At 48.4% G+C, this 25,037-nt stretch overlaps 1 protein-coding gene across 5 annotated transcripts in view; it reads right to left on the reverse strand.

Annotated features, from left to right (window-relative positions):
* Positions 1-360: 360 nt before the first annotated feature.
* LOC139392566 (methionine-R-sulfoxide reductase B3, mitochondrial-like) overlaps positions 361-25,037 on the reverse strand; it is a 49,049-nt gene continuing 24,372 nt past the window's right edge. For 2 of the 5 annotated variants that reach the window (XM_071140611.1, XM_071140610.1), the window contains 6 exons: positions 18,712-18,820; positions 14,990-15,067; positions 13,982-14,010; positions 2,487-2,584; positions 2,091-2,225; positions 367-1,954 (listed from right to left, as the gene is read on the reverse strand). In XM_071140611.1, the coding sequence (XP_070996712.1) occupies positions 1,871-1,954; positions 2,091-2,225; positions 2,487-2,584; positions 13,982-14,010; positions 14,990-15,067; positions 18,712-18,820 (533 nt within the window). In that variant the 3' untranslated portion in view covers positions 367-1,870. Of the gene's footprint in view, positions 1,955-2,054; positions 2,226-2,486; positions 2,585-13,981; positions 14,011-14,989; positions 15,068-18,711; positions 18,821-25,037 lie in introns of all 5 variants that reach the window. The other 3 variants (XM_071140612.1, XM_071140609.1, XM_071140613.1) reach the window with 3 other exon arrangements.

Raw genomic sequence — 25,037 nt, forward strand, 5'->3', positions numbered from 1 at the left:
TCCTTACAGTGTAGAGGTCCTCTGTTGGTGTGGCACCTCATTACAACAGTCAGGTTCTGTCCACTCCCCAGGTTAATGTTCCTTACAGTGTACAGAGGTCCTCTGTTGGTGTGGCACCTCATTACAACAGGCAGGTTCTGTCCACTCCCCAGGTTAATGTTCCTTACAGTGTACAGAGGTCCTCTGTTGGTGTGGCACCTCATTCATTGTCTCCTTTTTTAATGTTCAAATATTTTGATCTGTTTGCTACAAATGTAAAAACTTAAGTCTTCAACTCTTCTCTCAAACAAATCTGGTATTTTAAAACGAACATGGTCAACACCAAAAAAACAGCCAAATAACTCAAGTAAAACATCAACATTACTGTGTCAAGGTTTATTTTAATATAACTTTCTGTCAATACAAGTCTGGGATTCAAAAACGCAAGGAAAAACAACCATATTCAACTGGAGACGAGAATATAAGGACCAACAGCAGGAGGAGAAACATTTAGAACGACAGGCTAGTGTTGTATTCACACTGAACACAATCTGGTCTGTCTTATTGGTGTGTGTGTGTGTGTGTCTGTCTTATTGTGGTGTGTGTGTGTGTGTGTGTAGTGTGTGTGTCTGTCTTATTGGTGTGTGGTGTGTGTGTGTGTAGTGTGTGTGTATGTGTGTAGTGTGTGTGTGTAGTGTGTGTAGTGTGTGTGTGTGTCTTTCTTATTGGTGTGTATGTGTAGTGTGTAGTGTGTAGTGTGTGTGTGTGTAGTGTGTGTGTGTGTGTGTGTGTGTGGTGTGGTGTGTGGTGAGTAGTGTGTGTGTGTGGTGTGGTGTGTAGTGTGTGTGGTGTGGTGTGTGGTGTGGTGTGTGGTGTGTAGTGTGTGTGGTGTGTAGTGTGTGTGGTGTGTAGTGTGTGTGTGTGTATGTATGTAGTGTGTGTAGTGTGTGTATGTGTGTGTGTAGTGTGTGTGTGTGTGTCTCTCCATATTGGACAGAATGCTTATTTATCCTCTTAGTGTTTATTTTACAGCTCATAGGATCGTCGTCCTGAAACTATCAACCCCTCTGTATCAAATATCACTTTTTATTTATTTTTTAAACAACACATTGTTCTTCAAAGTCAAGTCCACACAATCATAATAATATATAATTCATTCACTTTTTCCCCCCAAAAAAAGCATAAAGTTTAAAATATACTAGAAATAAAAATATATAACAGTCGATATATATACTTTAAAATATGATCTAAACTTGTAAACGGTATGAAAGCAATGATAGCAACGTGAAACTGCATCCAATATGTGCCTCCTCAGACAGTTGTATAGTACAGTAGAGACCTGGGACTTTATTAAGGCTGGTAGCCAGAGGTGGGCCAGCTTGGTACATGGCCACTGGGGTCATTTGACCGACTGTGTTTGACCGACTGTGTTTGGGTGTGTGTAACCTACATGAGCACCGAAGAGGCATCATGTTTCACATGTTTCTAAGGGGTGATGATGGCCCCTTATTGAGCTGACTGTAGTTGTCTGACTGTTTTCGGGTTCTGTGTAACCTAGTTGGCTGACTGTTTTCCGATCTGTGTAACCTAGTTGGCTGACTGTTTTCGGGTTCTGTGTAACCTAGTTGGCTGACTGTTTTCGGGTTCTGTGTAACCTAGTTGGCTGACTGTTTTCGGGTTCTGTGTAACCTAGTTGGCTGACTGTTTTCGGGTTCTGTGTAACCTAGTTGGCTGACTGTTTTCGGATCTGTGTAACCTATATTCTCCAGCTGTTCTCTGTTCTGTTCGTAACATTTCGACCAGGACCTAGGCCACCAGTTTGGATAAGGAGTGAGTGACCGTGCCTGTACTTCCTGTATTCCTGAAATCTGTCCAAGACCAAGGAGACCATTTACTCAGAGCTCAGTCTTGCCCCCGACCGCACCACCTGCCCCAGCCCCAGCCCCAGGCCCTGCCCCAGCCCCAGCCCCAGGCCCTGCCCCAGCCCCAGCCCCAGCCCCAGGCCCTGCCCCAGCCCCAGCCCCAGCCCCAGGCCCTGCCCCAGCTCCTGCCCCAGCTCCTGCCCCAGCCCCAGCCCCAGGCCCTGCCCCAGCCCCAGCCCCAGCTCCTGCCCCTGTCCCATCTCCGTTGCTGGGTGGCCTAGAGGCTGAGGCGGACTGGAAGCCCAGAGAGGCAGAGTTGATGCAGTATCGTTTCCCTGTGGGTCTGGGGCCGTCATCAAACAGGTGTCCGAGGTGAGAACCACACTGAAACACACAGACTGATTACTCAGCAATATCCAATACAACATTTTGTTGTAATTGTAAATATGACAACTAAAATCTGTGACCCCCCTCCAAGGAGAACCGATAATCTGGTCTCTACTTCCGCTTCACCTAAACAGATCTCCTATCTCTGCTAGTCTTTAACCTCTAGGTAGACCTCATATCTAACCAGGTCTTTGTTGTAACAGAGAATTGGTTATCAACGCCTTTAAATAAACGGTGACATAATGTGAACCAGTTTACCTGACTACAGCTGGTCTCAACTCTGTGCATCCCGTAGGCGAAATCGTCTGTTACAGTGACTGACTCCTCCTTTACCAGGTCATAGAAGGAAGGCCAACCTGGAACACAGAAACAACACATCCTCTTACTGGAACACAGAAACAACACATCCTACTACTGGAACACAGAAACAACACTTCCTACTACTGGAACACAGAAACAACACATCCTACTACTGGAACACAGAAACAACACATCCTATTACTGGAACACAGCAACAACACACCCTACTACTGGAACACAGAAACAACACATCCTACTACTGGAACACAGAAACAACACATCCTACTACTGGAACACAGAAACAACACATCCTACTACTGGAACACAGAAACAACACATCCTATTACTGGAACACAGCAACAACACATCCTACTACTGGAACACAGAAACAACACATCCTACTACTGGAACACAGAAACAACACATCCTACTACTGGAACACAGAAACAACACATCCTACTACTGGAACACAGAAACAACACATCCTCTTACTGGAACACAGAAACAACACATCCTACTACTGGAACACAGAAACAACACATCCTACTACTGGAACACAGAAACAACACATCCTACTACTGGAACACAGAAACAACACATCCTATTACTGGAACACAGCAACAACACACCCTACTACTGGAACACAGAAACAACACATCCTACTACTGGAAGTGGATCTACACTGCTGCCTTCGCTACAGGGCAGATATCCAATAGGAGGAAGATTATCTACACTGAGTGTACAAAACATTAAGAACACCTTCCTAATATTGAGTTGCTTAGAAAATAAACAGCGTGGAGGAACGGTGGACCACAGGAGGTAGTCTGACATGTTAGAGCAGCGTAGAGAAGAGCAGAGTAGAGAAGGGCAGAGTAGAGAAGAGCAGAGTAGAGAAGAGCAGAGTAGAGAAGAGCAGCGTAGAGAAGAGCAGAGTAGAGAAGAGCAGAGTAGAGAAGAGCAGTGTAGAGAAGAGCAGCGTAGAGAAGAGCAGAGTAGAGAAGAGCAGAGTAGAGAAGAGCAGCGTAGAGAAGAGCAGAGTAGAGAAGAGCAGAGTAGAGAGGAGCAGAGTAGAGAAGAGCAGAGTAGAGAAGAGCAGCGTAGAGAAGAGCAGAGTAGAGCAGAGTAGAGCAGAGTAGAGAAGAGCAGAGTAGAGAAGAGCAGAGTAGAGAAGAGCAGAGTAGAGAAGAGCAGAGTAGAGCAGAGTAGAGAAGAGCAGAGTAGAGAAGAGCAGAGTAGAGAAGAGCAGAGTAGAGAAGAGCAGAGTAGAGAAGAGCAGAGTAGAGCAGAGCAGAGTAGAGAAGAGCAGAGTAGAGAAGAGCAGAGTAGAGAAGAGCAGAGTAGAGCAGAGTAGAGAAGAGCAGAGTAGAGCAGAGTAGAGAAGAGCAGAGTAGAGAAGAGCAGAGTAGAGCAGAGTAGAGAAGAGCAGAGTAGAGAAGAGCAGAGTAGAGAAGAGCAGAGTAGAGAAGAGCAGAGTAGAGAAGAGCAGAGTAGAGAAGAGCAGAGTAGAGCAGAGTAGAGAAGAGCAGAGTAGAGAAGAGCAGCGTAGAGAAGAGCAGAGTAGAGAAGAGCAGAGTAGAGAAGAGCAGAGTAGAGAAGAGCAGAGTAGAGAAGAGCAGCGTAGAGAAGAGCAGAGTAGAGAAGAGCAGTGTAGAGCAGAGTAGAGAAGAGCAGAGTAGAGAAGAGCAGCGTAGAGCAGAGTAGAGAAGAGCAGAGTATAGAAGAGCAGCGTAGAGAAGAGCAGCGTAGAGCAGAGTAGAGAAGAGCAGAGTAGAGAAGAGCAGAGTATAGAAGAGCAGCGTAGAGCAGAGTAGAGAAGAGCAGAGTAGAGAAGAGCAGTGTAGAGCAGAGTAGAGAAGAGCAGAGTAGAGAAGAGCAGAGTAGAGAAGAGCAACGTAGAGCAGAATAGAGAAGAGAAGAGCAGCGTAGAGAAGAGCAGAGTAGAGAAGGGCAGCGTAGAGAAGAGCAGAGTAGAGAAGAGCAGAGTAGAGCAGAGTAGAGAAGAGCAGCGTAGAGAAGAGCAGAGTAGAGAAGAGCAGTGTAGAGCAGAGTAGAGAAGAGCAGAGTAGAGAAGAGCAGCATAGAGCAGAGTAGAGAAGAGAAGAGCAGAGTATAGAAGAGCAGCATAGAGAAGAGCAGAGTATAGAAGAGCAGTGTAGAGAAGAGCAGCGTAGAGAAGAGCAGCGTAGAGAAGAGCAGAGTAGAGAAGAGCAGAGTAGAGCAGAGTAGAGAAGAGCAGCGTAGAGCAGAGTATAGAAGAGCAGTGTAGAGAAGAGCAGCGTAGAGAAGAGCAGAGTAGAGAAGAGCAGCGTAGAGAAGAGCAGCGTAGAGAAGGGCAGCGTAGAGAAGAGCAGAGTAGAGAAGAGCAGAGTAGAGAAGAGCAGCGTAGAGAAGAGCAGAGTAGAGAAGAGCAGTGTAGAGCAGAGTAGAGAAGAGCAGAGTAGAGAAGAGCAGCATAGAGCAGAGTAGAGAAGAGAAGAGCAGAGTATAGAAGAGCAGCATAGAGAAGAGCAGAGTATAGAAGAGCAGAGTAGAGAAGAGCAGCGTAGAGCAGAGTAGAGAAGAGCAGAGTAGAGAAGAGCAGCGTAGAGCAGAGTAGAGAAGAGCAGAGTAGAGAAGAGCAGCGTAGAGCAGAGTAGAGAAGAGCAGAGTAGAGAAGAGCAGCGTAGAGTAGAGAAGAGAAGTGCAGCGTAGAGAAGAGCAGAGTATAGAAGAGCAGAGTATAGAAGAGCAGAGTATAGAAGAGCAGCGTAGAGCAGAGTATAGAAGAGCAGAGTAGAGAAGAGCAGTGTAGAGCAGAGTATAGAAGAGCAGCGTAGAGAAGAGCAGAGTATAGAAGAGCAGAGTATAGAAGAGCAGAGTATAGAAGAGCAGCGTAGAGAAGAGCAGCGTAGAGAAGAGCAGAGTATAGAAGAGCAGCGTAGAGAAGAGCAGAGTATAGAAGAGCAGCGTAGAGAAGAGCAGAGTATAGAAGAGCAGCGTAGAGAAGAGCAGCGTAGAGAAGAGCAGAGTATAGAAGAGCAGCGTAGAGAAGAGCAGCGTAGAGCAGAGCAGAGTAGAGCAGAGTAGAAGAGCAGAGTATAGAAGAGCAGCGTAGAGAAGAGCAGCGTAGAGAAGAGCAGAGTAGAGAAGAGCAGCGTAGAGAAGAGCAGAGCAGAGAAGAGAAGAGCAGAGCAGAGAAGAGTAGAGAAGAGAAGAGCAGAGAAGAGCAGAGTAGAGAAGAGCAGAGTAGAGAAGAGCAGAGTAGAGTAGAGCAGAGTAGAGAAGAGCAGAGTAGAGAAGAGCAGCGTAGAGAAGAGCAGAGCAGAGAAGAGAAGAGCAGAGCAGAGAAGAGTAGAGAAGAGAAGAGCAGAGAAGAGCAGAGTAGAGAAGAGCAGTGTAGAGAAGAGCAGAGAAGAACAGAGTAGAGAAGAGCAGTGTAGAGAAGAGCAGAGTAGAAGAGCAGAGTAGAGTAGAGCAGAGTAGAGAAAAGCAGAGAAGAGCAGCGTAGAGAAGAGCAGCGTAGAGAAGAGCAGAGTAGAGAAGAGCAGAGAAGAGCAGAGTAGAGAAGAGCAGAGAAGAGCAGAGTAGAGAAGAGCAGAGTAGAGAAGAGCAGCGTAGAGTAGAGAAGAGAAGAGCAGCGTAGAGAAGAGCAGAGTAGAGATTAAATATTGTTACGCAATTAATTTTTATAGTGTTTTCACACTGGTGCTCCCAAAATAAAAGTGCAGGTCGTACACAGCTGTGTGTATGTGTGGGCCTGCCAGCGTGCCTCCCTGCTTGCACTCGTGCAGGCCTGTGTGTATCTTCCCAGTCAACCAGAGGATTCCCCTTGGCTGGGCTCCCCTCTCCCTCCTCCCTCCCTCCCATTCCCCATACTACCCCTTGGTTGGGCTTCCCTCTCCCTCCCCTCTCCCTCCTCCCTCCCTCCCATTCCCCATACTACCCCTTGGCTGGGCATCCCTCTCCCTCCTCCCTCCCTCCCATTCCCCATACTACCCCTTGGCTGGGCTTCCCTCTCCCTCCTCTCTCCCTCCCATTCCCCATACTACCCCTTGGCTGGGCTCCCCTCTCCCTCCCATTTCCCTCCTCCCCTCTCCCTCCTCCCTCCCTCCCATTCCCCATACTACCCCTTGGCTGGACTCCCCTCTCCCTCCTCCCTCCCTCCCATTCTCCATACTACCCCTTGGCTGGGCTCCCCTCTCCCTCCTCCCTCCCATTCCCCATACTACCCCTTGGCTGGGCTCCCCTCTCCCTCCTCCCTCCCTCCCTCCCATTCCCCATACTACCCCTTGGCTGGGCTTCCCTCTCCCTCCTCCCTCCCTCCCCCCCATACTACCCCTTGGCTGGGCTCCCCTCTCCCTCCCATTTCCCTCCTCCCTCCCTCCCATTCCCCATACTACCCCTTGGTTGGGCTTCCCTCTGCCTCCCCTCCCTCCTCCCTCCCTCCCTCCCATTCCCCATACTACCCCTTGGTTGGGCTTCCCTCTCCCTCCCGTTTCCCTCCCTCATACTACCCCCCTTTCCCCTTTCCCTCCTCCTCTCTTCATCCCTCTCCTTTCCCTCCTCCTCTCTTCATCCCTCTCCTTTCCCTCCTCCTCTCTTCATCCCTCTTCTTTCCCTCCTCCTCTCTTCATCCCTCTCCTTTCCCTCCTCCTCTCTTCATCCCTCTCCTTTCCCTCCTCCTCTTCATCCCTCTCCTTTCCCTCCTCCTCTCTTCATCCCTCTCCTTTCCCTCCTCCTCTCTTCATCCCTCTACTTTCCCTCCTCCTCTCTTCATCCCTCTCCTTTCCCTCCTCCTCTCTTCATCCCTCTCCTTTCCCTCCTCCTCTCTTCATCCCTCTCCTTTCCCTCCTCCTCTCTTCATCCCTCTACTTTCCCTCCTCCTCTCTTCATCCCTCTACTTTCCCTCCTCCTCTCTTCATCCCTCTCCTTTCCCTCCTCCTCTCTTCATCCCTCTCCTTTCCCTCCTCCTCTCTTCATCCCTCTCCTTTCCCTCCTCCTCCCTCCCTAAATAGGTTTGTTTCAGGTTGTTATGAGGAACAGAGGACGGTGTCCTCTAATGGAAGTGTTGATGACATCAGTCTGAAATTAGAACCTTTTTCCATCCACTTCCTAAATGTAGGGGATTAGATCACAATAGAACAGCGCTGAATTACCTTCCTAATCAAAATGTTCAGACAGACAGACAGACAGACAGAAATATTCTGTAGAAAGTAGAAATATTCTGAATCACCCTTTCTAAGACTGAGCAGTAGGCTTGATGCAGTTTCTGAACATCACGCTAATTAAAGGAAATGTCAAAGCATCTCTCTCTGCTTTTCCATGAGCAGTTGGTTTGTTTTGGAGGCTTGAGACGCTGCAGTGCTACAGGGCCATCCTGGGCTCCCTGGGTACCGTCTCAGTCTGTGACAGGAAGGGAGCTTTCACTCTGCCTGCCTGTTTCTCAGATCCAAGCCCAGTCCTGTTTATTGAGTTATCGGTTGAGTATTAGAGGGAGAGAGGAGGAGAGGGAGGGCAGGAAGGAGAAGGAGCCGTCCACCACCCCTCTCCACCCTGGACCCCACAGAGTTCTCTGTAGTACAACAACCAGACTCTAAACACCCCCCCATCCATCCTCCACCGTGCTCCTCAAGCCCCTAACCATCTACCTCCTGGACCCACCAGCTCCCTTCCTACGACTCTCCCTCCTTCCTACGACTCTCCCTCCTTCCTACGACTCTCCCTCATTCCATCTCCCTGTGGTAGGTCATCAACAACCAAACTCTCCTCCCCCATCCCTCCCTCCCTCCCTCTCCTTCCTACAACTCTCCCTCCATCTCCCTGTGGTAGGTCATCAACATCCAGACTCCCTCCCTCCCTCCCTCCTTCCTACGACTCTCTCTCCTTCCTACAACTCTCCCTCCTTCCATCTCCCTGTGGCAGGTCATCAACAACCAGACTCTCCTCCATGTTTTTCCTCTTCAGGTCTTATCAGTCTACCCCTGGAGCCTCCAGCTCCCTGAAACAAGCACCATGCCCTGTCCATCACCCTGGAGCCTCCAGCTCCCTGAAACAAGCACCACCCCCTGTCCATCACCCTGGAGCCTCCAGCTCCCTGAAACAAGCACCACCCCCTGTCCATCACCCTGGAGCCTCCAGCTCCCTGAAACAAGCACCACCCCCCTGTCCATCACCCTGGACCACCAGCTACAGCTCCAACACCACGGTCTCCCTGCGGTAGGTCATCAACAACCACACTCCCCATCCCCCTCAAGCTGTAAACCGTCTACCCCTGAGGAGTTAGGGGAGGGGGCGGCTTTGGCCAACGACAACAAAGCCATGCAATTCCACAGCAACACAGGAAACACACTGGGGAATCGAGGAATCTATGAGTCAGAAGAGGAGAATCCCTAACTCCAACTTCACACACTGGAGTGACTGTGTGTGTGTGTGTGCTTTATTACCACTGGTTAGAGACTCAGTGAATGGAGCAGTGTAGCCTGTTAAGGGAATAGGGTAGAATTTAGTACACAAGCCCTGGTTTGGACAACAGTAGTCCACTGTTAAGGGAATAGGGTAGAATTTAGTACACAAGCCCTGGTTTGGACAACAGTGGTCCACTGTTAAGGGAAAAGGGTAGCATTTAGTACACAAGCCCTGGTTTGGACAACAGTAGTCCACTGTTAAGGGAAAAGGGTAGCATTTAGTCCACTATTAAGGGAATAGGGTAGCATTTAGTCCACTATTAAGGGAATAGGGTAGCATTTAGTACACAAGCCCTGGTTTGGACAACAGCAGTCTAAGGGAATAGGGTAGAATTTAGTACACTATTAAGGGAATATGGTACCATTTAGTCCACTATTAAGGGAATAGGGTAGTATTTAGTCCACTATTAAGGGAATAGGGTAGTATTTAGTCCACTATTAAGGGAATATGGTCGCATTTAGTCCACTATTAAGGGAATATGGTACCATTTAGTCCACTATTAAGGGAATAGGGTAGTATTTAGTCCACTATTAAGGGACTAGGGTAGCATTTAGTCCACTATTAAGGGAATATGGTACCATTTAGTCCACTATTAAGGGAATAGGGTAGTATTTAGTCCACTATTAAGGGAATAGGGTAGAATTTAGTCCACTATTAAGGGAATAGGGTAGTATTTAGTCCACTATTAAGGGAATAGGGTAGCGAGCTGAGCAGCATTTCTGTATTTCACCATCTGTTCAGTTGTTGAAGGAAACGTTGATTTGAGGGACTTAAACATTCTGTAGAAAATAAGGCACATTTTTTTTTGGTGCTTGTGGACACACAACATGTCTCTCCATCTCCCAACCCACACACACCTCTCTGTCTCCCCCTATTGTTCATCTCAACTTCACCACTAGGCCACTGCTTCTCGGGACCTTGGTTAGCTGAAACAGGTGTCTTCTAGTAGGGCTGGAGTAAAAGCCTGCCCCACATAGCTTTCCAGAAGGAGGGTTGTTTCTGAGAATGTACCTCATTCACTCATCCTCAATCAAAATAATTTCCCTGAAACCCTTTAGTAAAAGAATCGTAACATTCACCACAGTTCCTCCCCGGTCTCCAGTGACACCGCGGCCGATCTCCACTCTCAGGTATTTCCTAATTACAGCCTAAGACAAATCGCTGGTCAGAGAGAGAGAGAGAGAGACTGCAATTAAACCCAACAGGAATTCCTAAAGGATTAGCTATGACAGACTCCCAGATAGCTTTCATTTAAAAACACCTCTCTGGAAGTGTCTTAGAGGATACCATTTAGGACACAGCCTATCTAATGCACTGCTCTTACTTCTTGCCGGCAATGAAGGTCCTCCCACTGTGATAACGACCTATCGGCAGTGAGATTCTAAGTGTTCTAGCTAGAGAATGAAGCTCCTCCCACTGTGATAACGACCTATCGGCAGTGAGATTCTAAGTGTTGTAGCTAAAGAATGAAGCTCCTCCCACTGTGATAACGACCTATCGGCAGTGAGATTCTAAATGTTGTAGCTAGAGAATGAAGGTCCTCCCACTGTGATAACGACCTATCGGCAGTGAGATTCTCAGTGTTCTAGCTAGAGAAGGGCCTCCCACTGTGATAACGACCTATCGGCAGTGAGATTCTCAGTGTTCTAGCTAGAGAAGGGCCTCCCCCACTATGATAACGACCTATCGGCAGTGAGATTCTCAGTGTTCTAGCTAGAGAAGGGCCTCCCACTGTGATAACGACCTATCGGCAGTGAGATTCTCAGTGTTCTAGCTAGAGAAGGGCCTCCCCCACTATGATAACGACCTATCGGCAATGAGATTCTCAGTGTTCTAGCTAGAGAAGGGCCTCCCCCACTGTGATAACGACCTATCGGCAGTGAGATTCTCAGTGTTCTAGCTAGAGAAGGGCCTCCCCCACTATGATAACGACCTATCGGCAATGAGATTCTCAGTGTTGTAGCTAGAGAATGAAGCTCCTCCCACTGTGATAACGACCTATCGGCAGTGAGATTCTCAGTGTTCTAGCTAGAGAATGAAGGTCCTCCCACTGTGATAACGACCTATCGGCAGTGAGATTCTCAGTGTTCTAGCTAGAGAATGAAGCTCCTCCCACTGTGATAACGACCTATCGGCAGTGAGATTCTAAGTGTTGTAGCTAGAGAATGAAGGTCCTCCCACTGTGATAACGACCTATCGGCAGTGAGATTCTCAGTGTTCTAGCTAGAGAATGAAGCTCCTCCCACTGTGATAACGACCTATCGGCAGTGAGATTCTCAGTGTTCTAGCTAGAGAATGAAGCTCCTCCCACTGTGATAACGACCTATCGGCAGTGAGATTCTCAGTGTTCTAGCTAGAGAATGAAGCTCCTCCCACTGTGATAACGACCTATCGGCAGTGAGATTCTCAGTGTTCTAGCTAGAGAATGAAGCTCCTCCCACTGTGATAACGACCTATCGGCAGTGAGATTCTCAGTGTTCTAGCTAGAGAATGAAGCTCCTCCCACTGTGATAACGACCTATCGGCAGTGAGATTCTCAGTGTTCTAGCTAGAGAATGAAGCTCCTCCCACTGTGATAACGACCTATCGGCAGTGAGATTCTAAGTGTTCTAGCTAGAGAATGAAGCTCCTCCCACTGTGATAACGACCTATCGGCAGTGAGATTCTCAGTGTTCTAGCTAGAGAAGGGCCTCCCCCACTATGATAACGACCTATCGGCAGTGAGATTCTCAGTGTTCTAGCTAGAGAAGGGCCTCCCCCACTATGATAACGACCTATCGGCAATGAGATTCTCAGTGTTCTAGCTAGAGAATGAAGCTCCTCCCACTGTGATAACGACCTATCGGCAGTGAGAGTCTCAGTGTTCTAGCTAGAGAAGCTCCTCCCACTGTGATAACGACCTATCGGCAGTGAGATTCTCAGTGTTCTAGCTAGAGAAGGGCCTCCCCCACTATGATAACGACCTATCGGCAATGAGATTCTCAGTGTTCTAACTAGAGAATGAAGCTCCTCCCACTGTGATAACGACCTATCGGCAGTGAGATTCTCAGTGTTCTAGCTAGAGAAGCTCCTCCCACTGTGATAACGACCTATCGGCAGTGAGATTCTCAGTGTTCTAGCTAGAGAAGGGCCTCCCCCACTATGATAACGACCTATCGGCAGTGAGATTCTCAGTGTTCTAGCTAGAGAATGAAGGGCAGGAAGTGTTGTTGTTTTTTAAAACTCAGAAATCTGAAGGAGTACACACACACACACACACACACACACACCTAGACACACACACACACACACACACACACACACACACCTAGACACACACACACACACACACACCTAGACACACACACACACACACACACACACCTAGACACACACACACACACACACACACACACACACACACACACCTAGACACACACACACACACACACACACACACACACACACACACCTAGACACACACACACACCTACACACACTGTCAGACTACACCTTTTTCTTTACCAAGCATGTGACAAAACAGACACACACACACACACACACACACACACACACACACACACACACACACACACACACACACACACACACACACACACACACACCTAGACACACACCCGCCTAGACACACACACACCTAGACACACACACACCTAGACACACACCACATTGCAAAGAAGGTGAAATTAGCCAGCAGGGTCAAGCTGTGGATCCACTGGTGTAAATAAGACCCGATAAAGAGAGAGAAATATGACTAGCTCAACTTCTCTAATGTGGGACTGCTGTTGATATGAGGCCTTGGGATGGCAGCTATACATTATGTTGAGTGGAACATGGGGGCGCATGCAAAATGGCACCCTATTCTCTAAGGATTCCCCTATGAACCCTGGTCTAAAGTAGTGCACTACCCCTATGGGGCCCTGGTCTAAAGTAGTGCACTACCCCTATGGGCCCTGGTCTAAAGTAGTGCACTACCCCTATGGGGCCCTGGTCTAAAGTAGTGCACTACCCCTATGGGGCCCTGGTCTAAAGTAGTGCACTACCCCTATGGGGCCCTGATCTAAAGTAGTGCACTGCCCCTATGGGTCCTGGTCTAAAGTAGTGCACTGCCCCTATGGGGCCCTGGTCTAAAGTAGTGCACTACCCATATGGGCCCTGGTCTAAAGTAGTGCACTACCCCTATGGGCCCTGGTCTAAAGTAGTGCACTACCCCTATGGGGCCCTGGTCTAAAGTAGTGCACTACCCCTATGGGCCCTGGTCTAAAGTAGTGCACTACCCCTATGGGCCCTGGTCTAAAGTAGTGCACTACCCCTATGGGCCCTGGTCTAAAGTAGTGCACTACCCCTATGGGGCCCTGGTCTAAAGTAGTGCACTACCCCTATGGGGCCCTGATCTAAAGTAGTGCACTGCCCCTATGGGTCCTGGTCTAAAGTAGTGCACTGCCCCTATGGGGCCCTGGTCTAAAGTAGTGCACTACCCATATGGGCCCTGGTCTAAAGTAGTGCACTACCCCTATGGGCCCTGGTCTAAAGTAGTGCACTACCCCTATGGGGCCCTGGTCTAAAGTAGTGCACTACCCCTATGGGCCCTGGTCTAAAGTAGTGCACTACCCCTATGGGGCCCTGGTCTAAAGTAGTGCACTACCCCTATGGGGCCCTGGTCTAAAGTAGTGCACTACCCCTATGGGGCCCTGGTCTAAAGTAGTGCACTACCCCTATGGGCCCTGGTCTAAAGTAGTGCACTACCCCTATAGGGCCTTGGTCTAAAGTAGTGCACTACCCCTATGGGGCCCTGGTCTAAAGTAGTGCACAAAATAGGGAATAGGGTGCAAGTTGGGACTCAATACAAGGTATATTCTACCATGTATTTTGCCATGAAGCAAGTGAAGGGAAACAAGACAACGTGACTCGTCCTCGGCGTTGCCTTGCCTTGTGAGGCGGTTGGTCGGTGCCAGATGAAGTCATGGGATAACGTGTGAGGGTTAAAATGTTTTCTGTATCAAACCTACCTGATCCAGAGTCAAACTTGGTCTCTGACCTGCAAAAAGGGAGACGGCGGATTTTAGACAAAGTCTCTTTTCTCTCAACTCAAAAAAACAATACAAAAAGCAGCAGGCACTTCAAAAGTACAACAACAACAACAACAACAACAACAACAACAACAACAACAACAACAACAATAAATACAACAACAACAACAACAACATTTGCAACAACAACAACAACAACAACAACAACAACAACAACAATAAATACAACAACAACAACAACAACAACAACAACAACAACAACAACAACAACAACAACAACAACAACAACAACAACAACAATAAATACAATAAATAAAGATAAATTAAATGGTGTTTTCTCCTCTCCTTGATATTACATGGGATGTTCTTCCCAAACCGTCTCCAATGGGAACATAGGGTCTAAGCTACGAGGCTGTGTGTGTGTGTGTGTCCTATTTGCGCGTGTGTACGTGTCTATCTCTGTAAGACTACCCTAGCTGTTATTCCTGTCCGGTTGTCTTTGAAGCTCTGTGTGTTGCGGAGGGAAACAGGCGACCTGGTAACGAGGCTCAGGGGATGCTACAGTTAACCTTTAAAATGGGTCAGACAGGCCACTGCCGGGACAAGCCAGGGGCTCTTTAACCAATCAGAGAGAGACAAGGGACTAAGAGGAGGGACAGTGCCTCTATAACCAATTAAAGAGAGACTAAGGACTAAGAGGAGGGACAGTGCCTCTTTAACCAATTAGAGAGAGACTAGGGACTAAGAGGAGCGACAGTGCCTCTTTAACCAATTAGAGAGAGACTAGGGACTAAGAGGAGGGACAGTGCCTCTTTAACCAATCAGAGAGAGACTAGGGACTAAGAGGAGGGACAGTGCCTCTTTAACCAAATTAGAGAGAGACTAGAAGGGACTAAACTAGCTCTGAGGAGAGGAAGGTTAGACCAGTCAGAAGGAGATAGGAAGTGGGGATACAGTAATGATGTCACCGACATTCTAAGAACTTACTTGAACAGCGGGGAGCCACAGACGACACAGGTGTAGATGCCATCCTCTTTATATTCAGTGTATTCCCCTCTGAAGGCACTGTGAGGGGGAGATGGATCAACGCACTAGTTACACTAGTTACACTAGTTACACTCGTACAGTCCAGGCAAGTCATTTTAGTCATTTATCCAGAGCAACGGTTAGTGCACTCAACTTAACACAACCACATAATAACAGTTATAGGCCCAATGCGCCTCAATAAGAACATCATGGGTGGAGACTAGTGTCACTGAGTTTCTTCTTTGTGTCCCAAATGGCCCCCTATTCCCTATATAAAGCAGTGTTTTTGACCAGAGCCCAAATGGCCCCCTATTCCCTATATAAAGCAGCATTTTTGACCAGAGCCCAAATGGCCCCCTATTCCCTATATAGAACACTGTTTTTGACAGAGCCCAAATGGCCCCCTATTCCCTATATAAAGCAGTGTTTTTGACCAGAGCCCAAATGGCCCCCTATTCCCTATATAAAGCAGTGTTTTTGACCAGAGCCCAAATGGCACCCTATTCCCTATATAGAGCAGTGTTTTTGACCAGAGCCCAAATGGCCCCCTATTCCCTATATAAAGCAGTGTTTTTGACCAGAGCACAAATGGCACCCTATTCCCTATATAGAGCAGTGTTTTTGACCAGAGCCCAAATGGCCCCCTATTCCCTATTTAAAGCAGTGTTTTGGACCAGAGCCCAAATGGCACCCTATTCCCTATATAGAGCAGTGTTTTTGACCAGAGCCCAAATGGCCCCCTATTCCCTATATAAAGCAGTGTTTTGGACCAGAGCCCAAATGGCACCCTATTCCCTATATAGAGCAGTGTTTTTGACCAGAGCCCAAATGGCCCCCTATTCCCTATTTAAAGCAGTGTTTTTGACCAGAGCCCAAATGGCACCCTATTCCCTATATAGAGCAGTGTTTTTGACCAGAGCCCAAATGGCACCCTATTCCCTATTTAAAGCAGTGTTTTGGACCAGAGCCCAAATGGCCCCCTATTCCCTATATAGAACACTGTTTTTGACAGAGCCCATTGGGGAATATGGTCCCATTTTGAGAATTCCCCCTTATTTTACAGCAAACAACAGTTTTGCTGCCGACTGACTAGACACGCTGCAGCCTCTAAAGACGGGTTAATGTGGACCCAGCTAGGACCGTTAGGATACGCCAGCCAAGCTTTAATGTCGATGTGACACAGGAATGTTCTGGAACGTTGCGTTTGGGGAAAAATGACACACAACAACAACAAAAAAAATCACGTATCTTAATTACTATAATTACGCAATAATTCTTACACATCTTTTCCCTTTCATTGGTGTTTACAGAAATGCTTATTGTTGTACACTATATACCCCCCTAAATGAATTGACTTGATTGACTTTTCTCCCTCTTCCAACTACTGGGGTCAGTGGACTGTATACTGTAGGCTTTTGGGGGGGCCCTTTACTGTACTGTGCATTTGGAAAGTATTCAGACCCCTTGACTTTTTGTTACGTTACAGCCTTATTCTAAAGTTGGATTCAAATAAAACAATTTCCTCATCAATCTACACACGATACCCCATAATGACATCACAATACCCCATAATGACATCACAATACCCCATAATGACATCACAATACCCCATAATGACATCACAATACCCCATAATGACATCACAATACCCCATAATGACATCACAATACCCCATAATGACAAATCAAAAACAAGTTTTTAGAAATCTTTGCAAAAAAATAACAGGAATACCTTATTTACATAAGCATTTACAGACCCTTTGCTATGAGACTCAAAAATGTAGCTCAGGTACATCCTGTTTCCATTGATCATCCTTCAGATGTTTCTACAACTTGATTGGAGTCCACCTGTGGTAAATTCTATTGATTAGACATGATTTAGAAAGGCACATGTCCGTCTATATAAAAAGGTCTCACAGTTGACAGTGCATGTCATGAGCAAAAACCAAGCCATGAAAGAGCTCAGAGACAGGATTGTGTCAAGGCACAGATCTGGGGAAGGGTACCAAAACATTTCTGCAGTACTGAAGGTCCCCAAGAACAGTGGCCTCCCTCGTTCTTAAATGAAAGAAGTTTGGAACCACCAAGACTCTTCCTAGAGCTGGCTTCCTGGCTAAACTGAGAAATCCGTGGAGAAGGGCCTTGGTCAGAGGAAGTGACCAAGAACCCGATCGTCACTCTGACAGAGCTTCAGGGCCCCTCTGTGGAGATGGTTGTCCTTCTGGACAGCACCTCAGGACAGCATCTCAGTAAAAGACACATGACAGCCCACTTGGAGTTTGCCAAAAGGCACCTAAAGACTCTGACCACGAGAAACAAGATTCTCTTGTCGGATGAAACCAAGATTGAACTGTTTGGCCTGAATGCCAAAAGCCACGTCTGGAGGAAACCTGGCAGCATCCCTATGGTGAAGCATGGTGGTGGCACCATCCCTACGGTGAAGCACGGTGGTGGCAGCATCCCTATGGTGAAGCATAGTGGTGGCACCATCCCTATGGTGAAGCACGGTGGTGGCAGCATCATGCTGGTGGGGATGTTTTTCCATCGACGGGGACTGGGAGACTAGTCAGGTTCGAGGGAAACATGAACAGAGCAAAGAACAGAGAGATTCTTGATGAAAACCTGCTCCAGAGCGCTCAGGAACTCTGGGAGGATCTGCAGAGAAAAATGGGAGAAATTCCCAAAATACAGGTGTGCCAAGCTTGTAGCGTCCTACCCAAGAAGACTGGAGGCTGTAATCGCTGCCAAAGGAGCTTCAACACAGTGCTGACTAAAGGGTCTGAATACTTATCACATTTACATATCAGTTCATTTATTTGTTTATACATTTGCAAACATTTCTACAAACCTGTTTTTGCTTTGTCATTGTGGGGTATTGTGATGTCATTGTGGGGTATTGTGATGTCATTGTGGGGTATTGTGATGTCATTGTGGGGGTATTGTGATGTCATTGTGGGGGTATTGTGATGTCATTGTGGGGTATTGTGATGTCATTGTGCGGTATTGTGATGTCATTGTGGGGTATTGTGATGTCATTGTGGGGTATTATGTGTAGATGGAGGGAAAACAACTATTTAACCCATTTTAGAATAAGGCTGTAACGTAACAAAATATCAAGGGGTCTGAATACTTTCCAAATGCCCTGTAGGCTGTAGACTTTTGGGGTCCCTATAGTGTAGGCTTTGGGGGTCCCTATACTGTAGGCTTTGGGGGTTTCTATACTGTAGGCTTTGGGGGTCCCTATACTGTAGGCTTTGGGTTCCCTATACTGTAGGCTTTTGGGGTCCATACTGTAGACTTTTGGGGTCCCAATAGTGTAGGCTTTGGGGGTCCCTATACTGTAGGCTTTGGGGGTCCATACTGTAGGCTTTTGGGGTCCATACTGTAGACTTTTGGGGTCCCTATACTGTAGGCTTTGGGGGTTTCTATACTGTAGGCTTTGGGGGTCTCTATACTGTAGGCTTTGGGGGTCCCTATAGTGTAGGCTTTGGGGGTCCCTATAGTGTAGGCTTTGGGGGTCCCTATACTGTAGGCTTTGGGGGTCCCTATAGTGTAGGCTTTGGGGGTCCCTATACTGTAGGCTTAGGGGGTCCCTATACTGTAGGCTTTGGGGGTTTCTATACTGTAGGCTTTGGGGGTTTCTATACTGTAGGCTTTTGGGGGGGGGGGGGGGGGGGGCTATACCTCTCTGTTCCTTTCTCCTGGGTGACATGGAACTGAATGGGGGAGAGACGTTTCTTCAGCTCCTCCTGAGAGAAGGACTTGGGCCATGTCTTCTTGGTCCGGCAGGTTCCTATAGGAGGAGAAGGGAAGAGTTAAGGTCTCAGAACCACTACTGTGGTCAGGGGGAGGGTCTCAGAACCACTACTGTGGTCAGGAGGAGGGAGGGGTGGTGAGGGACGGTGCGTCTCCTCCGTTCTGTCTCCCCCCTGACCCCTTCTGCCTTTACTAGTCCCTCATCATTATTTATAAATCATCACCACTAGGGCCAGGAGTTTTCTTAGGTCAGGAGAAACTCAGGACCCTAGCTACTCATCACACTCCCTTGTCTAAACAAGATGCTCAGGCACTGCTCTCATATCACTCAGGTTCCAGGCAAGACGAGCACTCGTTCATCACTTCATCAACATTAAACTAAATGTCATACAAGTGGGGAGGTGTGAATGAAAACTTTGGTTTTTAGATTGTAATTACTTGACTCTTGCCTGGAACTGACCACTGTTTTTGCATTGATCATGACAGTCTCTACAGTTAGTGTGTGTGTGTGGGGGGGGGGGGGGGGGGGGGGGGGGTGCTACAGCCAAAGCATGTCCTGGAGCAGACCAGACTGATTCCACAAAGCTAACAACTCAAATATAGTCTAGGTAAAAATCTCTAGTGGACAGAGGATATGTAAAAGTCAAAGCTTGTGACCCCAAATGTACTCAAGGTTTCAGTTCTGGGTTAACCCGAGATGACAGGGGAGCTAGATGAGAGGGACAGGGGACAGGGGAGCTAGATGAGAGGCGGGACAGGGGACAGGGGAGCTAGATGAGAGGCGGGACAGGGGAGCTAGATGAGAGGCGGGACAGGGGAGCTAGATGAGATGCGGGACAGGGGAGCTAGATGAGAGGAGGGACAGGGGAGCTAGATGAGAGGCGGGACAGGGGAGCTAGATGAGAGGCGGGACAGGGGAGCTAGATGAGAGGCGGAACAGGGGACAGGGGAGCTAGATGAGAGGCGGGACAGGGGACAGGGGAGCTAGATGAGAGGGACAGGGGAGCTAGATGAGAGGGGGGACAGGGGAGCTAGATGAGAGGGACAGGGGAGCTAGATGAGATGCGGGACAGGGGAGCTAGATGAGATGCGGGACAGGGGAGCTAGATGAGAGGAGGGACAGGGGAGCTAGATGAGAGGCAGGACAGGGGAGCTAGATGAGAGGCGGGACAGGGGAGCTAGATGAGAGGCGGAACAGGGGACAGGGGAGCTAGATGAGAGGCGGGACAGGGGACAGGGGAGCTAGATGAGAGGCGGGACAGGGGACAGGGGAGCTAGATGAGAGGGACAGGGGAGCTAGATGAGAGGGGGGACAGGGGAGCTAGATGAGAGGGACAGGGGAGCTAGATGAGATGCGGGACAGGGGAGCTAGATGAGAGGAGGGACAGGGGAGCTAGATGAGAGGCGGGACAGGGGAGCTAGATGAGAGGCGGTACAGGGGACAGGGGAGCTAGATGAGAGGCGGGACAGGGGACAGGGGAGTTAGATGAGAGGCGGGACAGGGGACATTGGAGCTAGATGAGTGGCGGAACAGGGGAGCTAGATGAGAGGCGGGACAGGGGACAGGGGAGCTAGATGAGAGGGGGGACAGGGGAGCTAGATGAGAGGCGGGACAGGGGAGCTAGATGAGAGGCGGGACAGGGGAGCTAGATGTGAGGCGGGACAGGGGAGCTAGATGAGAGGCGGGACAGGGGACAGGGGAGCTAGATGAGAGGCGGGACAGGGGACAGGGGAGCTAGATGAGAGGCGGGACAGGGGAGCTAGATGAGAGGCGGGACAGGGGAGCTAGATGTCCATCAGTACGCCATTTTGTTAAGGAGACGTCGCTGACTGCAGGTTTATAATTACAGGCTGAAACTGGATGGTAATTTCCTAACATTGTATGATGCCTTCACATTCCCCCTCCTTCATCTCCTCCATTGATCACCATCACCATCGTCACAGCCTTCTTCTGCAAGGAAATCACTGCTGAGTCCTTAGTAGGGTTGCATCTCAAAATGGCACCCTATTCCCTATTTAGTTCACTACTTTAGACCAGGGCCCTATTCCCTACATAGTGCACTACTTTAGACCAGGACCCTATTCCCTACAAAGTGCACTACTTTAGACCAGAGTCTTAAGGCTCCCACATGCTTCGGTTCGGCTGGTGCCTTATCCAACCAAACAAGCGTGCTCGCCATAGTCCCTTAAAAAAAGACCTTTGCTTGAAAAATGAGAAAAAAAGAGACAATAGTACGGTTTTGTCCATCTTGACACGCCTTAGCCAGTATACACTTCCTCAACATAGTCACAATTATTCTAAGACACTTTTGTGTATAGTGTATGTGGACAACCCTTCAAATTAGTGGATTTGGCTATTTCAGCCACTCTCGTTACTGACAGGTGTATAAAATCGATTAAACAGCCATGCAATCTCCATAGACAAACATTGGCAGTAGAATGTCCTTTCAACGTGGCACCGTCATAGGATGCCATCTTTCCAATAAGTCCGTTTGTCAAATTTCTGCCTTGCTAGAGCTGTTCCGGTCAACTGTGCTGTTATTGTGAAGTTTAAATGTCTAGGAGCAACAACGGCTCAGCTGTGAAGTGGTAGGCCACACAAGCTCACAGAACGGGACCGCCGAGTGCTGAAGCGCGTAAAAATAATCTGTCCTCGGTTGCAACACTCACTACCGAGTTCCAAACTGCCTCTGGAAGCAACTTCAGCACAATAACTGTTCGTCGGGAGCTTCATGAAAATGGGTTTCCATGGCCCGAGCAGCCGCACACAAGCCTAAGATCACCATGCGCTACGCCGAGCGTCGGCTGGAGGGAGGTAAAGTTGTCGCCAGTGGAAACATATTCTCTGGAGTGATGAGACACGCTTCACCATCTGGCAGTCCGACGGACGAAACTGGGTTTGGAGGATGCCAAGAGAACACTACCAGCCCCAATGCATAGTGACAACTGTAAAGTTCGGTGGAGGAGGAATAATGGTCTGGGGCTGTTTTTCATGGTTCCGGCCCCTTAGTTCCAGTGAAGGGAAATCTTAACGCTACAGCGTACAATGACATTCTAGACGATTCTGTGCTTCCAACTTTGTGGCAACAGTTTGGGGAGGGTTCTTTCCTGTTTTAGCATGAAGCGGAGGCCCATACAGAAATGATTTTTTCGAGATCAGTGTGGAAGAACTTGACTGGCCTGCACAGAACCCTGACCTCAACCTCACCGAACACCTTTGAGAAGAATTGGAACGCCGACTGTGAGCCAGTCCTAATCGCACAACATCAGTGCCCGACCTCACTAATGCTTTTGTGGCTGAATGGAAGCAAGTCCCCACAGCAATGTTCCAACATCTAGTGGAAAGCCTTCCCAGAAGAGTGGAGGCTGTTATAGCAGCAATGTTCCAACATCTAGTGGAAAGCCTTCCCAGAAGAGTGGAGGCTGTTATAGCAGCAATGTTCCAACATCTAGTGGAAAGCCTTCCCAGATGAGTGGAGGCTGTTATAGCAGCAATGTTCCAACATCTAGTGGAAAGTATGTAATGTTGAGTAACAAGAAATCTGTCATTAATTTTAACAAGATCTTAGTCGCACAATTTTATATCTAAAACAGTTTGCTGCAGTATTTTCTCATGTGGAAAAAAAATGAGCGTGAAAACAATTTGTCTATCGTTAAATGACAAACAGTTAATTGAAGAATCCATTCTGTTGACCAACGACATGACAGTTCATTGAAGAATCCATTCTGTTGACCAACGACATGACAGTTCATTGAAGAATCCATTCTGTTGACCAACGACATGACAGTTCATTGAAGAATCCAGTCTGTTGACCAACGACATGACAGTTCATTGAAGAATCCATTCTGTTGACCAACGACATGACAGTTCATTGAAGAATCCATTCTGTTGACCAACGACATGACAGTTCATTGAAGAATCCATTCTGTTGACCAACGACATGACAGTTCATTGAAGAATCCATTCTGTTGACCAACGACATGACAGTTCATTGAAGAATCCATTCTGTTGACCAATGACATGACAGTTCATTGAAGAATCCAGTCTGTTGACCAACGACATGACAGTTCATTGAAGAATCCATTCTGTTGACCAACGACATGACAGTTCATTGAAGAATCCATACTGTTGACCAATGACATGACAAAGGGGTGTCGACTTCAGCTCCTGAACTTCCGACTTGCTTCGAGAGGGGAAAGAAGTGTGTACGAAACGGCCCTTGACGAAGCCCGATAACAACAAAAAACGTCACGCAATCATTGTCATAATATGAGCACAAACATTTCACAACTTTTTTTTCCGAATGGGAAGCATGACGACGCCTTTATGGGCGCTACACGGGGAACAGTAAATGGCGTTTTGAATGCAGCCGTAGTGTGCTGCCGGGGCTTCGGTAACCATTGTCGTTTCTTTAAAAAAGGAAGTAACTTTGTTTTCCATTTCTGGAACGTTGGGATTTTCCCCGTGCGGAGCAGGAATCTGGCTGCCGGTGAGGTCGTTCCCGTTTCAGGTTTTGGGGAGGAGGTGTGTGTGTGTGTGGTTTGGGAGGGAGGGGAGGGGGGGGGGGGGGTCTTCTCATGTGGACTATGTGGAGAATTCCTGCCTGTTAGATTGAAACCATATGAATGGAGAAAATACAAGGGGACGTTAAAGGCGGGGAAGTGAATGGACTCCATTGATGCCCACTTTTCTATGTCCAGTGGGGGGAAAGTTACTTTTTACGCACAAGGGGGTGAACTAGGAAGGGAGTGTGTGTGTGTGTGTGTGTGTGTGTGTGTGTGTGTGTGTGTGTGTGTGTGTGTGTGTGTGTGTGTGTGTGTGTGGAATGTTGGTTTAAACTGAAACAGGACTGCCTCCATGTTCTTCCACGACTGACTGACTGTGTGAGGTAAGGGGATGGTAGAGGGTACTCTCCTACTGACTGACTGTGTGTGAGGTAAGGGGATGGTAGAGGGTACTCTCCTACTGACTGACTGTGTGTGAGGTAAGGGGATGGTAGAGGGTACTCTCCTACTGACTGACTGTGTGTGTGAGGTAAGGGGGGATGGTAGAGGGTACTCTCCTACTGACTGACTGACTGTGTGAGGTAAGGGGATGGTAGAGGGTACTCTCCTACTGACTGACTGACTGTGTGAGGTAAGGGGGGATGGTAGAGGGTACTCTCCTACTGACTGACTGACTGTGTGAGGTAAGGGGATGGTAGAGGGTACTCTCCTACTGACTGACTGTGTGAGGTAAGGGGGGATGGTAGAGGGTACTCTCCTACTGACTGACTGTGTGAGGTAAGGGGATGGTAGAGGGTACTCTCCTACTGACTGACTGTGTGTGAGGTAAGGGGATGGTAGAGGGTACTCTCCTACTGACTGACTGTGTGTGAGGTAAGGGGATGGTAGAGGGTACTCTCCTACTGACTGACTGTGTGAGGTAAGGGGGGATGGTAGAGGGTACTCTCCTACTGACTGACTGTGTGAGGTAAGGGGATGGTAGAGGGTACTCTCCTACTGACTGACTGCGAGGTAAGGGGATGGTAGAGGGTACTCTCCTACTGACTGACTGCGAGGTAAGGGGATGGTAGAGGGTACTCTCCTACTGACTGACTGACTGTGTGAGGTAAGGGGATGGTAGAGGGTACTCTCCTACTGACTGACTGACTGTGTGAGGTAAGGGGATGGTAGAGGGTACTCTCCTACTGACTGACTGCGAGGTAAGGGGATGGTAGAGGGTACTCTCCTACTGACTGACTGACCGTGTGAGGTAAGGGGATGGTAGAGGGTACTCTCCTACTGACTGACTGTGTGAGGTAAGGGGATGGTAGAGGGTACTCTCCTACTGACTGACTGACAGTGTGAGGTAAGGGGATGGTAGAGGGTACTCTCCTACTGACTGACTGTGTGTGAGGTAAGGGGATGGTAGAGGGTACTCTCCTACTGACTGACTGACTGTGTGAGGTAAGGGGGGATGGTAGAGGGTACTCTCCTACTGACTGACTGACTGTGTGAGGTAAGGGGATGGTAGAGGGTACTCTCCTACTGACTGACTGTGTGAGGTAAGGGGGGATGGTAGAGGGTACTCTCCTACTGACTGACTGTGTGAGGTAAGGGGATGGTAGAGGGTACTCTCCTACTGACTGACTGTGTGTGAGGTAAGGGGATGGTAGAGGGTACTCTCCTACTGACTGACTGTGTGTGAGGTAAGGGGATGGTAGAGGGTACTCTCCTACTGACTGACTGTGTGAGGTAAGGGGGGATGGTAG

This window comes from Oncorhynchus clarkii, chromosome 33 (genome assembly GCF_045791955.1).
Source record: "Oncorhynchus clarkii lewisi isolate Uvic-CL-2024 chromosome 33, UVic_Ocla_1.0, whole genome shotgun sequence".
Classification (NCBI taxonomy): domain Eukaryota; kingdom Metazoa; phylum Chordata; class Actinopteri; order Salmoniformes; family Salmonidae; genus Oncorhynchus; species Oncorhynchus clarkii.